The sequence below is a fragment of the Natrix helvetica genome, assembly GCF_964273705.1.
Source record: "Natrix helvetica genome assembly, chromosome: 1".
NCBI classification, from domain to species: domain Eukaryota; kingdom Metazoa; phylum Chordata; class Lepidosauria; order Squamata; family Natricidae; genus Natrix; species Natrix helvetica.
This window is the reverse complement of record NC_138548.1, coordinates 115,264,927-115,282,700: the sequence shown is the minus strand read 5'-3', so window position 1 is coordinate 115,282,700 and position 17,774 is coordinate 115,264,927. Positions and strand designations below refer to the sequence as shown.

At 37.2% G+C, this 17,774-nt stretch overlaps 1 protein-coding gene across 1 annotated transcript in view; it reads right to left on the bottom strand.

Annotated features, from left to right (window-relative positions):
* Nucleotides 1–17,774, bottom strand: part of LRP5 (LDL receptor related protein 5) — a 136,073-nt gene that overhangs the window by 21,852 nt on the left and 96,447 nt on the right. Inside the window, exons 8-16 of the mRNA XM_081939649.1 lie at nucleotides 16,824–17,040; nucleotides 14,210–14,499; nucleotides 13,757–13,983; nucleotides 12,677–12,861; nucleotides 10,582–10,905; nucleotides 7,979–8,181; nucleotides 5,559–5,770; nucleotides 4,574–4,764; nucleotides 693–902 (exon numbers count right to left, since the gene is read on the bottom strand). Coding sequence (XP_081795775.1) covers nucleotides 693–902; nucleotides 4,574–4,764; nucleotides 5,559–5,770; nucleotides 7,979–8,181; nucleotides 10,582–10,905; nucleotides 12,677–12,861; nucleotides 13,757–13,983; nucleotides 14,210–14,499; nucleotides 16,824–17,040 — 2,059 coding nt within the window. The remainder of the gene's footprint in view (nucleotides 1–692; nucleotides 903–4,573; nucleotides 4,765–5,558; nucleotides 5,771–7,978; nucleotides 8,182–10,581; nucleotides 10,906–12,676; nucleotides 12,862–13,756; nucleotides 13,984–14,209; nucleotides 14,500–16,823; nucleotides 17,041–17,774) is intronic.

The window sequence follows — 17,774 nt, the reverse complement described above, 5'->3', positions numbered from 1 at the left end:
AGTAAATAGCAGTCAATGACGAGAGAAAGTGGTAGTTGTGCACTATTTTAAAATTGGATCATACTTGAATATTCTTTCCTATTATTCCTATTCTTCATTTTCCAAACCAAAATCAGTCTTGGAATTGCCATTCAGTTGATTTAATTAAAAAGGAAAAAAAGAGAATGTTCTGGAATAAATATTCAACTTTGTTATTCAGCCCTGAAATTGATACAAACTATTTTATTTTATATACAGTGATCAATATCAAATCAAGAATTGTAAAACAAAGGAATTGGGTTTACTAACATTTGACATATGAAGCCCATTTGTTTTAGACATGGCTATTTCTTGATTTCTACTCACTTTTGAAAAACAGTAAATCAGAATGCCTCAGTCAGATGAAATATATTGTTAGATTCACAACGTGAATATGGGTTTGTTTTATTTGCAAGGTACATGAAGTGAACAATATGGTATAATGATAAGGACCTGGATTTGGATTAAGCTTTTGAAAGTTCAAATTCCACTTGATCCTAGATCTCAGAGTATTCAATGCCAAACTTTTTTAGACTCAAATAAAACTTGTCCTTCAGAGTTTAAAATTCCTATTAGAACTCACTCATGAATCTGAGCAGCAAGCTGAGAATAAAAAACGGTAATGTAACAGGATATTGGAGAACATTAAGAATTTAATACTATAATAAACTTACAGAATTCTTCCATATCAATATCTTCAATGGCATGTATACCAGTTAGGTGAGCGATTCGACCTTGTATTCTGGTCCTCTTGTATCCATTGGTTTTCTCCACTCTTTCTATCATCTGCTGCTGCCGATCGATCCAGTAGAGATGATTTCCCAGAACGGTCAAACCCATTGGCTGCAGAATGTTGGAATCTTGTAATGTGACCCGGTTAGCCCCTGAAAGTATAATATAACTTTTGTCAATACAGACTTTCTTTTCTTCTCTTTCTTTTTAAAAAGGAAGGGTTTTTTTTGGGGGGGGGGAGGAAGTAATAATGATTTTTAAAAATTATGATAACTACTACTAGATGGTTGTTTGGCAAAAATTAGCAACTTGATTTTTGTAACTGTTCTATACTCGACAGCCCTTACATGAGTAAAGTAAACACGAAAACAGACTGCAACACCTTATTAAAGGACCAATGAGAAAAGAAGTACAACCAGTTTTGTCTAATCCAGAAAGAGAAGACTATATCCAAGTTACGTAGTTTCTTCTATGGAAGTGGTTTTCAGGTGAAATTATATTCAACGTCTCATAAGAGAAATATTTTATGAGCAATTTTTCCTTAATAATCACATTTCATATATCATTCGAAGTGGAAGTGAATAATAACATTTAGAAAAATGACTACTGTATTCTAACATATATCTAACATTGCACCCCTAACCCTTTAGGGAAAAAACCCCAGGGGTGTTCAAACTTGACAGCATTAAGACTTGTGGACTTCATCTCCCAGAATTCCTCCTCTTGCTCTTCATCTTGATGATGTGCGGACGGGCGGGGGGAGGGAGCTGGAACCGGTTCTAAATGGCACTGTAGATTTGTGGAACCTCTTCTATAGAAGAGGTTAGAACTGGCAGGAACCCACCCCTGAATTATGGCATCATATAAATCTATTTAAATCTAATATATAAAATTAGATATGGTATATAGAGAAGCCTATGATGTGATTACATAGTTATAAGATGGTGTTAAAACAGAAGAAATTGGCTAAAACTGCCAAAAGTGACATATAGAGAATTGCAACAATTCACACCAAGTTTCCAAAACATCAGTGCCGAATTTTACATCTTCTCTATCCAACAGAGAGTCATTATTACCAGGTGTGGGTGTGCTGGCCACCTTGTGGGTAGATGCATCTATAAGACAGTACTGCCAAACCTACAGTTTCTTCGATAGTTGCCTCTGCCCAATCTTTTACCAATCACTAAGAAAAGGGAGGGTGGCAGAGAAAAGGGGCTACCAAGATATCATTACAAAGATTTTGTAAAGGAATAATAAATAATGTTTGGTATCAAGTCCTATTTTTCTCTTATGTTAACACTCCTCACTGCCCACCCACTCCTGATGGAGTTTATATTAGGGGCAGCTAAAATTAATCTGACAGTTTTATCCATCTGTTCAGGAAAAAACTGAAAACAGGCCTCCTCCATGATGGTTAGTTTTCCTTGGTGAGACAGAGGAAGTTTACAACTAACTTAAAACAACATCAACATTGTGATTTCTTGTTTCTTATATCAGAAAAAAAAAAGGTTTGCGTTTCATGACAGAAGATTGCTGCCATAAGAGCCATTCTTCAGCAAATGGGCATTTGTTCTCCAACTCACTGGCTGCTGCTTCACATGATTTGGAGAACTGGTGAAATTTTCTAATCTGAGAATGAGAGGAGGGGACATTTGTCCCCTTATGTGATACACATCTTCGTATTAAATTACAGTAGAAGCACTGGTGGGATTCAGCCGGTTCGTACTGGTTCATGCAAACTGGTTATTAAATTACGCACCCCACTATCAAAGTGGATCCTGGGTGCAATGGAAATAGACAATGGAATAGCCAACGCGATGGAAGGAGAAAGCCACTATCCCTCTTTCTTCTCCCTGCTCCCCCTCCTTCCCTCGTGCTGGCTGCTCCCTTGTCTGTTTCTCCACTGCAGCGCAGAGGCCAGGATCCACTTTGATAGTGTGGGGGGTGGTAGTAATAATTTGCCTGGCCAAACTAACCCCGCAGTCTCCCCTACATTGGGCCCAGCTTCGATTGTGCAGCCAACTTAATTCCTCGCTCCTCTCACTTTTGCCCGGAGACTGACCAACACCCCCTGCATGCAGCTCCATGGAGGATCCCTCCCCCCAATTCTTCACCTTCCCGCACGAGCGCTCAGGAGCATCAAATTCTTGTCTCTATGGTAACCCCCCTTCCTATTTCCTCAGAAACCTTGCCTCTTAAAGAAGAAGTGTCCAGAAGGCTAAAACAGCAGCAAGACCAACATGCAGGCAAGAGCTCAGAAACAGCCTTTTGGCAAAGGTTGGAAATTTAACAACTGGTTCGCCCATGATCAGGTTAGCTGTCATGGGAGGCTCATCCCCCATGTGCAGCACAGCTGGAGGTCAGGGATGGGTCACGTCCCCCATGGTGGCCAACCTGATCCTGGGTGAACTGGTTGTTAAGTTATTTGAATCCCACCACTGATTAAAGAAAGCAAAAGAGCCAGGGTGAGGGCTGTGGCTAAGGTGGTAGAGGTCTATTCAATCGCTACTTTCACTGGGTGACTTTCAGACAGAAACTCTTTCTTAACCTGCTTCAAATTATAAATTAGCTGGGGGGGGGGAGAATGAAGGAGAAACTGCTTTGTACAATATCCTGAATTCTTAAAGGGAAGATGGGATATAAATATTAACTACACCACTGACAGTTATTGAAAATGCCCTAGAAAAATAGGACATAATCTACTACTTTAAAAGTATAACCAATTTTGTATTTCACGCAAAAATAGTAATGGACAATCTATTTGCAGCACTAGAATTTTAATGTTAATTTATGAACAAACAAAATGTAGCACTCTGAAGAATCATAATATGTGATGCATATTGCCTACTTAATAATGCTAAAATTTTCTTTTATCCTAGTTATCTTTCTTCTTTTCACTATACCAAAAGGGTCCTGCAGTTTTAGGGGTTTTGTTTTGTTGTCTTTTTATCCTTGCTTTTTTCTGTTTTTAAAATATGCTTTTAGCAGAATTATTAAAATCTATATTGACATAAAATACAAATATGTTAATCTTTTTCTAGTACAGCTATACTCCAAAATTCTATTATAGTAATGTTAAACTTTCCTCTCCTGAGCATAGATTCATATTCCTCTAAAGTCCTTCTGGCCCTATTAATATAATATATACATTATTATCTACTTTATAGACTGGTTGGCTCCACCAGGACTCTGGGTAATATACAGAATAAAACAATTAAAACATTACAATCAGAGGCTATTTCCAAAGCAAGTGTCCAAAAAAAGTAATACAATAATTTCATATGCATATACATACATATACATACATACATACATACATACATACATAAATACAATACAATACAATATAATAGTAGAGTTGGAAGGGACCTTGGAGGTCTTCTAGTCCAACCCCCTGCCTAGGCAGGAAACCCTATACAGTTTCAGACAAATAGCTATACATACATACATACATACATACATACATACATACATACATACATACACACACACACACACACACACCAGAACAGGTTATCACTATCCAAAACATTCATATTCTGTAATGATACTTGGAGCAAATAATTAAAAATGTAATGAACTAATTATAACCAAGGAGAAGAGTAAAAGGTGGAAAGTTACAAAGAAAATAAAAGAGGAGAATAAGTATAACCCCCCCAGAAACCCTACTTTAGAGAAAAATCCATTCAGCATTCAGTTACAGAATTATCCAAGAATACTGAACTGGTTACTAGCTTGTGCAGTTCACCAAAAGGTTCAATGGTTTGAATGGGTAACACGGGACACTCAGGACATTTTATACAAAAAAGAGAACACAACACACCTGATAAGTCACAACTTTCAATTCGTTTGAGATCAGCATCCACCCAAAAGAGCTTCCCAAGCTTATTGTCAATCACTAGTGCAACAGGTCGAAGCAAACCAGTGGTGAAGAGCACTTCTCGTTCTGTTCCATCTAAGGCTGCACGTTCAATCTTTGGGGCTCGCTCTTGCATGTTAGTGAAATACATGTACCTGACAACATATAAGAACAACGGAATTCTCAATATCAGGCAGACAAACATCATGTATAATTATATTCTCTGCCATTTTCTGAAGTTATTTTCTGAGGTTGAACTTCCTTTCTCAGTTTCTAGGGCAGATTAACTACGATCTTGTTTTGTACTGAAGGGAGATTCCAATATGGAATCTTTCTTGCTTGTAAATAAATTTACAGCTGGAAAAGGGATATCTGAAATATACCGTCCACTCGCTCCCAAGCCACATTCCCCCGACGGACATGGTACAGTTGGTCAAATAAAGCCAAAAGGATTGAGACTAGAAGCCTGTAGGCATGGCATCTCATCCTTCCCCATCCCATCATCGCCCCAATATCCTCACAACTGCTCTGGACCACCCTCTGAGGTAGATGTGTGGGGAGAGATGAAATTGCTGTCCTCATTTATCTATATTTATTTATTTTTATGATTTCTCTAGGAACTCAAGATTATAAAAATCCTTTCTGTGGATGGATATGTTATCAAGATTTTTTTTCCTATTATACATTCAAAAGTTTCAACAATAAAAATAAATGCATTATTCCCAGAGACAAGAGTTTAATTAATCCCAGAGAATTCTTAGGTAGCTTTTGGTTTATTAAGTTAAAGGAGGTTAGAACAGCCTTGGTGGTCTAGAAATTGGCTTAAAGTATCCCAAGATAACAAGCAAAATAAATGTCTATATCCTATAATGTAGCATGGGCAGCCTCCATGGAACACTTTGCAACATTCAATGCAATATAACTTCTTAGAACTTGAGAATATTCTCACCCTCGTTCTGCATTTACGACTATGGCCCTGGGCTTGTCATGATCTCCCCGTAAGACAATTCCAATCTGCTCCCCATTAAGTCTGTGGACATTGATTGTATTTGTAGCTTCACAGGTCCAGTACAAAGTATGGCTGAAAATATCAATGCTCAGGTCATGTGGCTGCTTTTCTGGATTTTGGCTTTGGTTGCGAATATTCATGACTGTGAAAGGCTACAAGGAAAAGAAAAATAAGAACAAAATAGGTAAGATTATTTGATGTCACAGTATACAGAAAAATTGTTTAAAACCAAATAATAATTAGTAATAAATAAAACCAAATAGTAATAATTCCATATAACAATCCCTCTGAGCTCAATTACTTTTAACCCTAAGTAAGTGGTTACTGGATTGTAAATTCAGTCTACCAATTCAATAAAGGTAATAATTCACAAAAACATAGTCAAAAAAACCCCATAGCTTATTTTTTCTTCACTCAGTATTTTACCAGACTTTGATAGGAACTATTCCTTCTGATCAACAAATCCTCCACTTTTTAAAACTGTACTATCAGTAGCTGTTTTTATGTGCATACAGGATGTATAAAAAAAAAATCCTGCCTACTGAGGGAACGAAACAAATTGTTAAAAGAAAGAACTGAAACATTTAAGGCAAGAGCTAATACATTCATAATTTGCTTTTTAAACTATCTACTTTTAACTTTAAGAATTAAAACTATTTTCAAAGTGGATTTTAAAAAGGTGATAGAAAAGAACTGATGGCTATTTTGAATGTGTATTTGAAATGTAGAATTAAAAATGACATGTCACAAGAGTGATATGGAAAATATATAACACAAATATGTTTACATATGAAACCAGCTGATATCTTAATAATTAAATAATAAGAATGAAAAGGGACATACAGATAACAAATCAGAAGAGTCTGATTTGTGTTATCTTGGATTTACAAAAAAATAACATGTTACACTTATTAAAAATGTTTCTGAGGAGAAAGGGGTAATAGAAAAACTTTTGGGACACTATTTAAAAGAATGAAAGGTCAAGATTCTTAAAAGCAAAGGAAAGGAATATAAAGTTGGCTTTTGATCAAACATTTGATCAATGTTACAATATAAGTGTTGTTGTTCCTGAAAAGTTGTTAAAATTGTTTGTTCTTGTCTTTATTATGGGGAAAGTAATTATTTCTTTTCTACTATTTTTTCTCTTTCTATTTCCTTTTTTTCTGGTACCTTTTTCTTTTTATATTTTCCTTAGGTTGTATTAATTTTTTTATCTTTGTATCTGTAAATTTTTATAAAAATTATTGTAAAAAATAGTGCTTGGGAAATTCCAGGGCTGTAAAGACAGCAATTGCAAGCTATTTACTGTATGTATTACTGTAAGGAAATCTACATGTTTATGCAGTCACCAAGCGGCAAGCTTGCTTTTTTTCTACGTGATTTCAGGAAAAAACAACTGAGAAATATCTGATTATTAATATTAATATTCAAAACCACTAATTAACAGAGACTGAATATGAAATACCCCAATCATCAATATCACTGCAAATCTGGATACTAAAAATGTCGCAAGGAGGTATTCTTCAAACAGTGAAACTCTTTTGCTTCTACAGAACAACAGACTGCATTGTAGCAAGTAGTCACCAATGTAATTTGCACCTAAGAAGAACACTAATGGGAAACAATTAGGCAATTAACGCCTAGCAAATATTCTTCAAAGAGCAGGCCTGACACTAGACAGCCCCTCCTTGGTACAAACAAGATTTCATTATCTGGTAGAAAATATTACATAAAAAAATTATCAAATTAGCCCAGATGGTCCTTTCCTATTCTCCCCCCCCAATTCTCATTTTTATAGAACACAAACTAGTGAAAATACATTCTTGGATGTACGAGAAAGAAAACGCACATTGAACATCCAAGTATTTTCCATAGAAAAAGAACTTTACTGCAGCTTGCCAAGAAAGAAATAATAAAGGGGCTCCATTAGCAACAGCTAAAATATGACAGTATAAATAGAAGGTGCTTTGATTGAAGAGGGCCCTTTCCCCCTCTTTCTATTCCTTCAGAAATGTTCTAGTTTGGAATTTGCAGCCTTCTATCATATATATATATGGCTTCTTTTCAGTTTAAATCCTGTAAAGGAAGTCTTGTTTTGATAGGACACTGCAGAAAAAAGGCTCCCAAGCTCCATTTTCACTGGCAGAGGGTTGCAGGAGGCGGTGGCAGCCGAAAACAGAGCTCAGGAGACCGTTTTCACTGGCAGAAGCACTGTGGGTCAGTCCTTTGCTGTTTCTAGGGCAGCCCCGTGGGCCAGATCTAAATACCCTGTGGGCCAGCTCTGGCTCCCGGGGCCTTGAGTTCGACACCCCTGCTGTATGCTATCAGTTTAGGCACATTTACAAGATAAAAATACTTGCCTGGCTGCCGTCATCTTTTGCCCTTTTAATAATGTTTTGGCGTCCATCTACCCAGTAGATGAATGCATCAAGTGGATCATAATCAATGGCTTTAACATTTCTTAGGCCATGGATGGGAAGAATGATATCTGGACTCTGCTGATCATCTGGTATCATCCTACTTATTGCAGACCTCTGACTGAATAGCAAGAAGCTGCTGGGTGCTAAAGGTAGAGAAAAAGTGAACACAATCCAAATAACAATATTGGTAAAATTCTTTTGGAAAGTAAATACACATATGCAAAAATATCAAAATATAAATCCTTCTATGTCCATATTTTTGCTATTACTGTTATTGGTCACAGAATGACATGATTTTAATCCCATCTTCAAAGAAAACATCAGAATGATTTGCCAAAAAGTCTGATATATTTCACATTACCAGACTTGGGATAAAATGACACCTATGATCTTCAGTCCAGTCCAGGAGCCTAACTCATGCAAGATTTATTTAAAAGTCTGCTCTGCCTCACTTTCCCAGGGATCCTCTTTTGATTTAAGCAATGCCAGGTCCAGGTTTTTTTTAAAGGCCCTCTTGGGTAGGATGCCCACAACTTCTACCAATCTCATTTGTTGAATCTGAATCATTAAAGAGAGATCCAACCTAGAACTAAGGATAAATTTTCTAACAATGAGAACAATTTATCAGTAGAACGTCTTGCCTCCAGAAATGGTGCATGCTCAAGCATTGGAGGTTTTCAAGAAGAAATTGGACAAACATCTAGAATGATATACAGTCTCCTGCTCACACAGGGGTTTGGACTAGAAGACCTCCAAGGTCCCTTCCAACTTTGTTATTCTATGTTGTTCATTGCTGCTGCCATATACATGTGGGGGAATCCAGCTGTTGCCAAATTATAAGAAAGGCTCCTATCTCTCTCAGTGCTTAGTTGCATAGAAGGGACATATGCATAAAGAATGACAGCAAGAAGCAGCAGTCTACCCAAGGAGTACTGGCCAACACTGGGTTTTGTTATAAGAAAGGGCTCAGCAACTGCCAACTTGCCATCCAAGCCAACTGTATAGGACAGTGATGGTGAAACCTTTTGGCACCAAGTGCCCAAATCGGGACATGTGTGCATGTGTGCGCTCCAGAGCACTGGAAACCCGAAGACCAGCTGGACAGCACAAACATGCCTGGTTTTTGGGCCGGTTTTTGCAGCCATTTCTCTACACTCTGGCACCCGCAGACCAGCTGGCCAGTGGACATGTGCACGCCAGAAAGCAGAAGAGCAGCTGGGGACGACACGTGTGTTCACAGAGAGGGCTCTGCATGCCATGTCTGGCACGTGGCATGTGACTGGTTTGTCATCACAGGTATAAGAAGTAAATGCTGCTGACATTTTCTGCAAAAATGTCCAGCTTCTTTTCAGTGTCGAATAACAACGTTAAATAGTACTCTTCTTACTGACAAGCACTACCCCAAGAAATAGCAAATCCTACCATTATTACTTTCATCAACTACACTTTTAAAATAATTTCATTGCTTCAATTTAGATCCATTAAAAATAAATTTAGAATTCCTTTCATTTAATGTTTTAACCAAACTTTCTCTCTCCCTTCTCCTCCCTGAGAAGCAAAGCTGGTGTTGCTGTAAATCACAAAGGCAGTTTTTTTTTTTTTAGAAAACTCTGAAATGGACAACTGTTGGCAATCACTCTTTATGCTTATTTTCCAATACTGTTTGGATCTAGAATTGTGCTGAGTTTTAGCCAGTTGCTTTAATGATAGGTTTGTTGTTACTTTTATTTTTTTGTGTTGTTTGTTAACCGATACCTGAATTTCTCTTCTGGTGGAATACAAGATAATGATTTTCGTATAAATGAAAATTAAAGCATTTATCGGGAGAGATGCAGATATCTATATATACAAGCCATAAGTATCTAGTGTGCTAGGAGGACATGTGGATTTAGTAAAAATTATTCTTCAAGTTTCATTTTTAACGCTACTCATTTCTACTTCTTTTCATTGCCACCCACTAGGCTCAACCCTGGACTGAGCAACATGACAAAATTGCCAGAAGCTGCTTCAATGCCAGGAGAAAAGAATTAGCCCTTTCTTTTCATCTGGAGGGTTGCAGGATTAAAAAAACCCACTCAACCAGGTTTCAGGTATCAGAAACAAATGGGCTGGCAAGATGCCCTGGAACAGGAACTCTGCGGTTCCTTTGTGAAACCTCTCCTCTTTTAAGTTCTGTTGCAGAATCCTTGACATTCCTCCCATTCTACCCAGGGGTTACTGGAACCAAAACTCTATTTTGATGGAGGAAGGCCTGGAACTAACAGAAGAAGAGCAAGTGCACACTCCCAAGAATACTATGTTCTTTAGCTGCTACTCGGCTTCTGGCAAGAAGAGTTGTGAATCACTCCTACAGTCCATTCCAGCTGTCTGTCCTTCCCACACAGATGTCAAAACCTTGCCTTCCTGGAAGTGTTGGGACTATAACTTTCATGATCTCAACCAGCACATCCTTGATGAGAGCTGTAATCCAACCTATTTAGAGAATACCAAGTTGGGATTGGTAGAGAACTGAAAATATTTAGAGAGCTGCAAAATATACATACAACTGCAGTTACGGGTCTTGGGATCCAAGGTGTAGTGCGATGCACAGCCACATCTATAGCCATTGGGTATGGCCAGGCACAACTGCCCACAGTGCCCATTATTTTGCGCACACTCGTTGAGACCATCCTGTCGTGATGAATGGAAAACTAATATGTCCATCACAAAGTCCAGACGATTCTGAATAATTGTTCGATTCCTCCCATTTGTTTTGTCGGCTCTTTCTATACTGTGGAGGTTCCAATCTGTCCAGTAGATGAAGTCACTGTACTGAGTTAGCCCAAAGGGGTGAGGTAGATCATCTGCTATTATTTCCCTCTCTTGCCCTGAAAGAAAAAAAAAACCATATGTTGTTAATCAACACAGAGATTCAAACTATGGTAGCCAAAAGGAGATGGTTGGATGAATTAACTCCAATTTTTATCAGTGATGTTTAATTATCAACTAATATAGGTCATCTATCTCTGCCATTTGCTATTCCTTTCCCCTTTTTTGAAAGAAGCATATAAAGCAGTACTGCCTGTCAGAGTACATTGAAAATAATTGCCCTGGACACTTATGACATCCCATGGTCAAACACAATACCTTCGTTAATGTTATTTATAGTCTCAGACCAATTTAAAAAACAATGGAATGTAGGATGTTCTCTTGATCATTCATTCATTTTCCATAAGTATTCATCTCAGACTAATGGATGGTTGACAATCATAAAAACAATTACAATATAATTCAAAATTTAATATATATGGCAGCTAAGAAACAAAGCTATCAGTGATGAAAGCTTTAATTCTATAAAGAACCAGAAACAAAACGGTACAGTTTGGGATGTACCTTTATTTAACTTATTATGTCTTAGGAGAAAACTCTCAATTAAGTACTGACTATTTTCTGCTGCAAAGCTTTATCGAGGAAAATATATGATGGTACATTAAAAAATAGAGCTGTGCACTGCTTCAGATTTGATTCTAATCAGTGCTTTAGGGCATTCAATTCCTTAAACCAAGTGAGTATTTTCCCATGCTTCCATAGCAAATTTCCAAACAGATCATTAGCATGATATGTGTGAAGGCTGCCACCATTGTCATCAATGTTTGAACTAAATGATATCTACACTTCTAGAAAACATGATCTGATGGTGAAAGGCTTTCTCGTGATATTTTTTAGTAAAAAAAGAAAAGAAAAAAAAAGGAATGCTAGACAAGCTTATGAGATATAACTACAATCAGGCTATATCTATTTCCTGCTGACTGTAAGAGCATAATATCTAAAATGATAATGTAATAGGTATGTACATGGTACATATACATGCACATACGCATTAGGCCTGTGCAGAAATTTGTTTGAAGGACAAAAGAGGGGCATGCTCTGGGCACCTTTTAGGGGCATCTTCAACTAAGCAATTCATTTCCCAGTACCTCTTGTCAGCTGCAGAAAAATAACTGCACAAACCTAAGAAAAGATACAACTGTTTTAAGATAATCCTTAGCACCATAAAGATGCTATATCTGCATCCATGTGTGACCCAACTAATATACCTGTACATGTTTGTTTATTTTGGTGTTTGTTAATTACAGCCCCCTTCTCCCTCCCTACACAATTTGGTAATTATAGGGAGATTCAGGTTATTAATTCACACTGGAAGAGATCTCAGGTGGCTTAGCATTGCAATAGTTGGAACTCCTAATGCAATCAGCTCTTCTGAAGCAAGAGATGGGAAACGTGCCAGATAGATGTTTTTGTCCATTTTATTGTTCATAATCATAATTTGGACCTGGGTCTCTAAAACTTTCCAACTACTTTTGTTAATACACTCTGGTTTGTTGTTGTTTAATTACTCTTCCAAAGTTTTGGAACAAAGTACAAGGAATGAGAAATCCTATTCAGAACTTTTGAGTAAGACCATGTTTTGGATGCTACTTAAAACAAAAAGGCTGCTATACTTTGCTCTCATGGGATCAGTTGATATGTTTAAGTTCCTTTGTCTTAAAGATCAAAATAAATAAATTCAGGATCTTTCTGCAGCATGACATACCACCCATATCTTTCTTTACTTATTTGTATATCACTTCTTCTATATTCTAGATATTGGCAAATTACCTAGCATATTGGATGACTCAATCATGCTCGTGTCCAGATCAGTCCAATAAACTCTTTGATCCTTGTAATCAATGGTAAGATCGTTGGCACGTCCCACCTTATCCACCAGCATGATGCTATTTGTTCCATCCATGTATGCTCGAACTATTTTGGGTTTTCCTCCCCACTCTGTCCAGTACATATATCTGTAATGAAACAAACATTGGAATGATTCAATATTTAATTTATAGCAGAGCAATTGCTTGGCTTGTAGGTTGCTCTATGAGTTCTCAGAAATGAAAAAAAATAATATATACTGTTTCAAATCAATTTACATTGGCTATTTGCACTTTATTTGGGGAAGGCATAGGTCTCCCAGGGATCAAGGGTGCATTCTGAGTGGTATGAGTCTTGGATGATTTGGGGATAGTCACCCCATTTGTATACCAGGACTTTTAAGGCGAGAAAATGGTGTCTCTAAGATAAGGTTTATTGTATCCACTGCAACACTTAAAGTAACTCAAAGTTCAACTTGCAAAATGGGACAAATATAAAAACTGTTTTTTTGGAATACCTGCATAGTGCAGCGTGCACTTGCCTACCCCTACTCTAGAACCATGCAAGAGAAGTGGAGGCATGGTCCTCCCATTGGCTACATAACTCACAATTAACGTTCTCCATTAAGGGCAGTTCTCCCACAGGAGTTGTTACTTCTCCTTTCCTATACCGCTGGTTCTCACTTACTATCTCATTTAGTGGCTTTCTGAAGTTATGACAGTGTAAAGAAAACAGCTTTGCAATCAATCCTTGCATTTACAACCTTGAGTGTCCTGGCTGAGAGAAAATCAAATTAAAATGTTTGCCCTACTTAATACACATACCACGGTGATAGAGAAGTCTTTCCTTCTGCACCAAAATTGGGCACAAAGTTCAAAGTCATGGACAAGGGGGAACCGCAGCCCCTTGCCCCACTGCAGTAGAAATGGAAGTCACAACAGGGCAGAAAAGATGCAATTCCATAAACTTTGAGACTGTGTTTTAATATCCATACTTTGAGGAACACATTTGCAATTAAACTAATCAACAATTTTTTCCCCTTACCCTTTTGCTGGATCAAGAGCCAATGACCTTGGATTATCCAAATCTTTCCACACAAGAACTTGCCGGAATAGCCCATCCAACCGGGCCACTTCGATCCTATTGGTTCCAGTATCTGCCCAATAGAGATTCTTTCCCATCCAATCTACAGCCATGCCTTCAGGGTAATCTAACCCAAACTCAATCACATGTTCCAGTCCACTTCCATTCATAAAGGCTCGGCTTATTGTCTGCAAAACCATTTTAAAAAATGACAGGAATTTCAGAATATAAAACAATTTAAGCAATTAATGGATGAGTGCAAAGTATTATACAAGACAGGGCTCCTTCAAGGATGTGTTTTATTTTGTAAGATTTAAACGACAAAATATTTAGAACCAAAATGTTGTTCTGGAAGGAGTCCATTAGAACAGCTGGTTAACAAAGCAAACGTTTCAGTTAAGATACCATGAATACCTTTAAGCTAATATCTGTCCAGTAGATTCTGTTGTCAGATACATCAAAATCTAGAGCAGAAGCTTCTTTCACACCCGTAAGAGGAATGGCAACATCATTGTTGCTGGCTCCAAGAGAAATCCTATGAACAGCTGCCCTGCTGGTGAAGACAAGGAAAGCTTCTGGGATGATGCAGGTCCTCATATCACTAAGTAACTCCAGTCCAATTGGACAGGCACATCTGCACTCCTGGGGTGTGAAGAAGCACAGGTGGCTGCAGCCGCCATTATTCTCAGCACACGGATTTGTCCCTAAAAAGAAAAACAGTTCTCTGAAGGAAAAGAAAAGCTTGGCTAGGACAGGATTTAGGTTTTAAAGCATAGGCCCTTCTACGTTCAAAACAGCTCAAGATAAACTCTGCCCCATGTCTTCTAGAATCATCTAACTGAAGGAAACTGGGTTAAAAGCTTTCCTCCATTTATTATTTATCTCAAATCTTGAAGAAGATTTGAAAGTCCTGGGCTGAAAATTCACTTTAAGGAAATTAAAGTTCAGCCAATATCCCTTATATCATCAATGCATTGCAGTCTCAGTCCCTTATCTCCAATATTGACAACATTAATTTATCTTACAGTTTGTTGAATTAATATGTATTTTACAATATGGAAAAATATGCCCATCACTATCAATTAAGAGTCAACACAATTTCCAAACCCAACCAACAGCACTAAGAAGCAGTGGGGATATACTACATATCACATGCAACCAATTTCAGTTTTCTGTTAAACTGTACCGGTAAGTATATTTCTGTTTCTAGTTGGACCTATTCATTGGAGTCTTATTAGATAACCTCCTATAACTTTCCCAACAGCCCAACATACCTTTTCCATCAAAAGTATAATTAATAATTATTGGCTCACTTTATGAACACGATAATTCCAAATATGACAAAGATAGTAAACCAATTTCTAAAATTAAATGTATAGAGTTTTCCAACAGGCAGCAAACATGACTCAGGAAGATATGACAAGCAGTTGTAATAACGATTCAGCAACTGGATGATGAACAGATGCTAGCTGCATGGGTAACATATATTTTGGAGAGTGAAAATGTGTGAAACTCAACAAGATTTCATGGGATTGAGTGAAAATGTATCTTAATAATAAGAGCTAATAATTTGGCATTATGATAATGGGTGCTTTTGTTGCAGTTTCAAAGAAAAGGTTATTGAAAAGAATCACAAAATTTCAATTAAACACAATTTATTTTAAAGGCAAATTTCATTTAACATTAAAAAAAAGAGTAAAACATTCCTTCTTTTCACAATAAACTTTTGGAATATCATGAATTTCTTTGGGCACTTAAGTGTTAAAACTGTGGAGACCCCTAAGTGTTGTCTATGTACGAGTAATAAATTCCCAACTTTTGCACTATTTTGACTTCAGCTCACCCCAGATGCTTGTTGTCTGGGAATAGCAGCCAATAAATATTTCTAGAAAATGTTCCCTGTGTCAGTATGGTTAAACATTGCTATGAGGAAATGTTAAAAAGCTTGAGTGAATCTTACAGAACACAGTGAGATGAATTAAAGGATAGAGATGTATCTAAAGCCCCAATTAGGGAAATTTAATGGATGCACATATATATAAATCAGGAACCAAGCTTTCATGTTTATATATTCATTTATTCATTCATTCTCTCTCTCTCTCTCTCTCTCTCTCTCTCTCTCTCTCTCTCTCTCTCTCTCTCTCTCTCTCTCACACACACACACACACACACACTGTAAATATGTGTGTAAAAGATAGTTATTTTCAGTATGATCCTTCTATCTGCAGACATGAAGAATATTAATGGCTGCTCTCTTTATATACCTCCATACTTAAACTAAAAGCTTCTCTGGACATAAACATAGGTCAAAACAGCATAATGGGATTGGTAGCTAATAATGTGTGCCTTTTATAACAGAAGGTATTGCCTAGAGGATATTTTGTAGTCCAACTGATGCATCCCTGTAATCATACTTATTTCTCATTTGTAAGAATACATGATAAATTATTCATGTTTACCTCATAAAATGACCTAGGTAGCATGAAAAAGAAACAAAATAGAAATACATCAGCACTATTCAAACCAGGTGGCTGTATTCCCATTACAGCATTTCTCCAACCATTTTGGAGTTCCCCAGTCCCTTAGAGAATGGATGCACTGCAAAGATGAAAGAGGATCATGCCAATAATTAAGCCTCTTCAACACAATATCCAAATCTCACACACAAGGCCGTGAGTCCATTGGTTATACCTTTCCCCCCATCACTGTCATGAAATACTCTTGGCAGTTGAAATAACATGCAGGTGCAACCCAGATCTAACAGGAGAACATGAAGAGGAGACCGGTCACTCTCATCCTCATCAACCAATGGGTTCAAAGTTACTTCACCAAATAAGGAAGAGATGACTGAGAACAACTGGCGTGCAAGTTCTCAGACCCCTTTACCTATCAGAGAGTGAATCTGCAAGAAGGATCCCAATTTTTATAGTTAATCTTAACACTGGTTACACTTCCTATTAAGCAACTCTTCACTGCAAACATGAGCAGTGGAGCACGGTCCAAACCACTGGGTAATGCCCTCACTTACCCTCTGCTCTGGTGACACTTGTTGCTTTAAGACCCATCAAGTCTGGCAACTGATCAATGATAATGTCCCGACTTGCCCCCTTCTTGTGAACCCTTTCAATACTTCGTCTCTGCCAATCTGTCCAGTAGATATATTCACCAAGTAAAGTAAATCCAAATATATGAGGAAGTTTATCTTCTACGAGTGTTTTTCTCATTGTTCCATCAAGGCTTATTACCTGTAAAATATAAATATATGTATATATAGTTCAGTTACAGTAAACAAGCAAAAATAAAATTCTGTATGAAAAATTTTTCTTCATGGAGTTGATTAAGAGATAAATCTAATTTATCATTTAAGTTAGATATCTAGCTCAGTGGTAAATTATGAGTGCTGGGTGTTGTTGTTTTTTTGTATGACATTCAAGGTTGATTGGAACATCAGATTCAGCAATAGATATCCCTGCAAAACTGCTTATTTTTAACATGAGACCAGTATTGCAATCTGTTTCAAACACAGGAACCAAAACAAAAATATTTCTAGTTTTCCTTAATTCTAATAGCCAGCTATTATTATATACTTTATTCATTAAACATGAAACTCAGTCAACTGAACATTCAAAAGTGCATCGCAAATACCATTGCCTGGTGCTAATGGTTGATACGGGTTGCTACCAGTGTCCTAGGTATCAATCAAGTACCTTCGATGATAACAACCATGATGATTAACCACATGAGAATGAGAAACTTGTAAATTCATTCATAAGAAGGCAATTATTATAAATTGTAATAAAGCCGTAGCCAATTTTAATTCTCAACTATTGATCTTGAAGTGCAGAAGCCTGTAGGACTTAGCCAACTTTCACTGATCTTGAAAATCATAAGCATGGGTCCTACCTAGAAGATCATCAGGGATTATTAGCGCTATAGACCAGATTGATTTTAAAAAAAATAATCCTGAAAGATGGTCCTG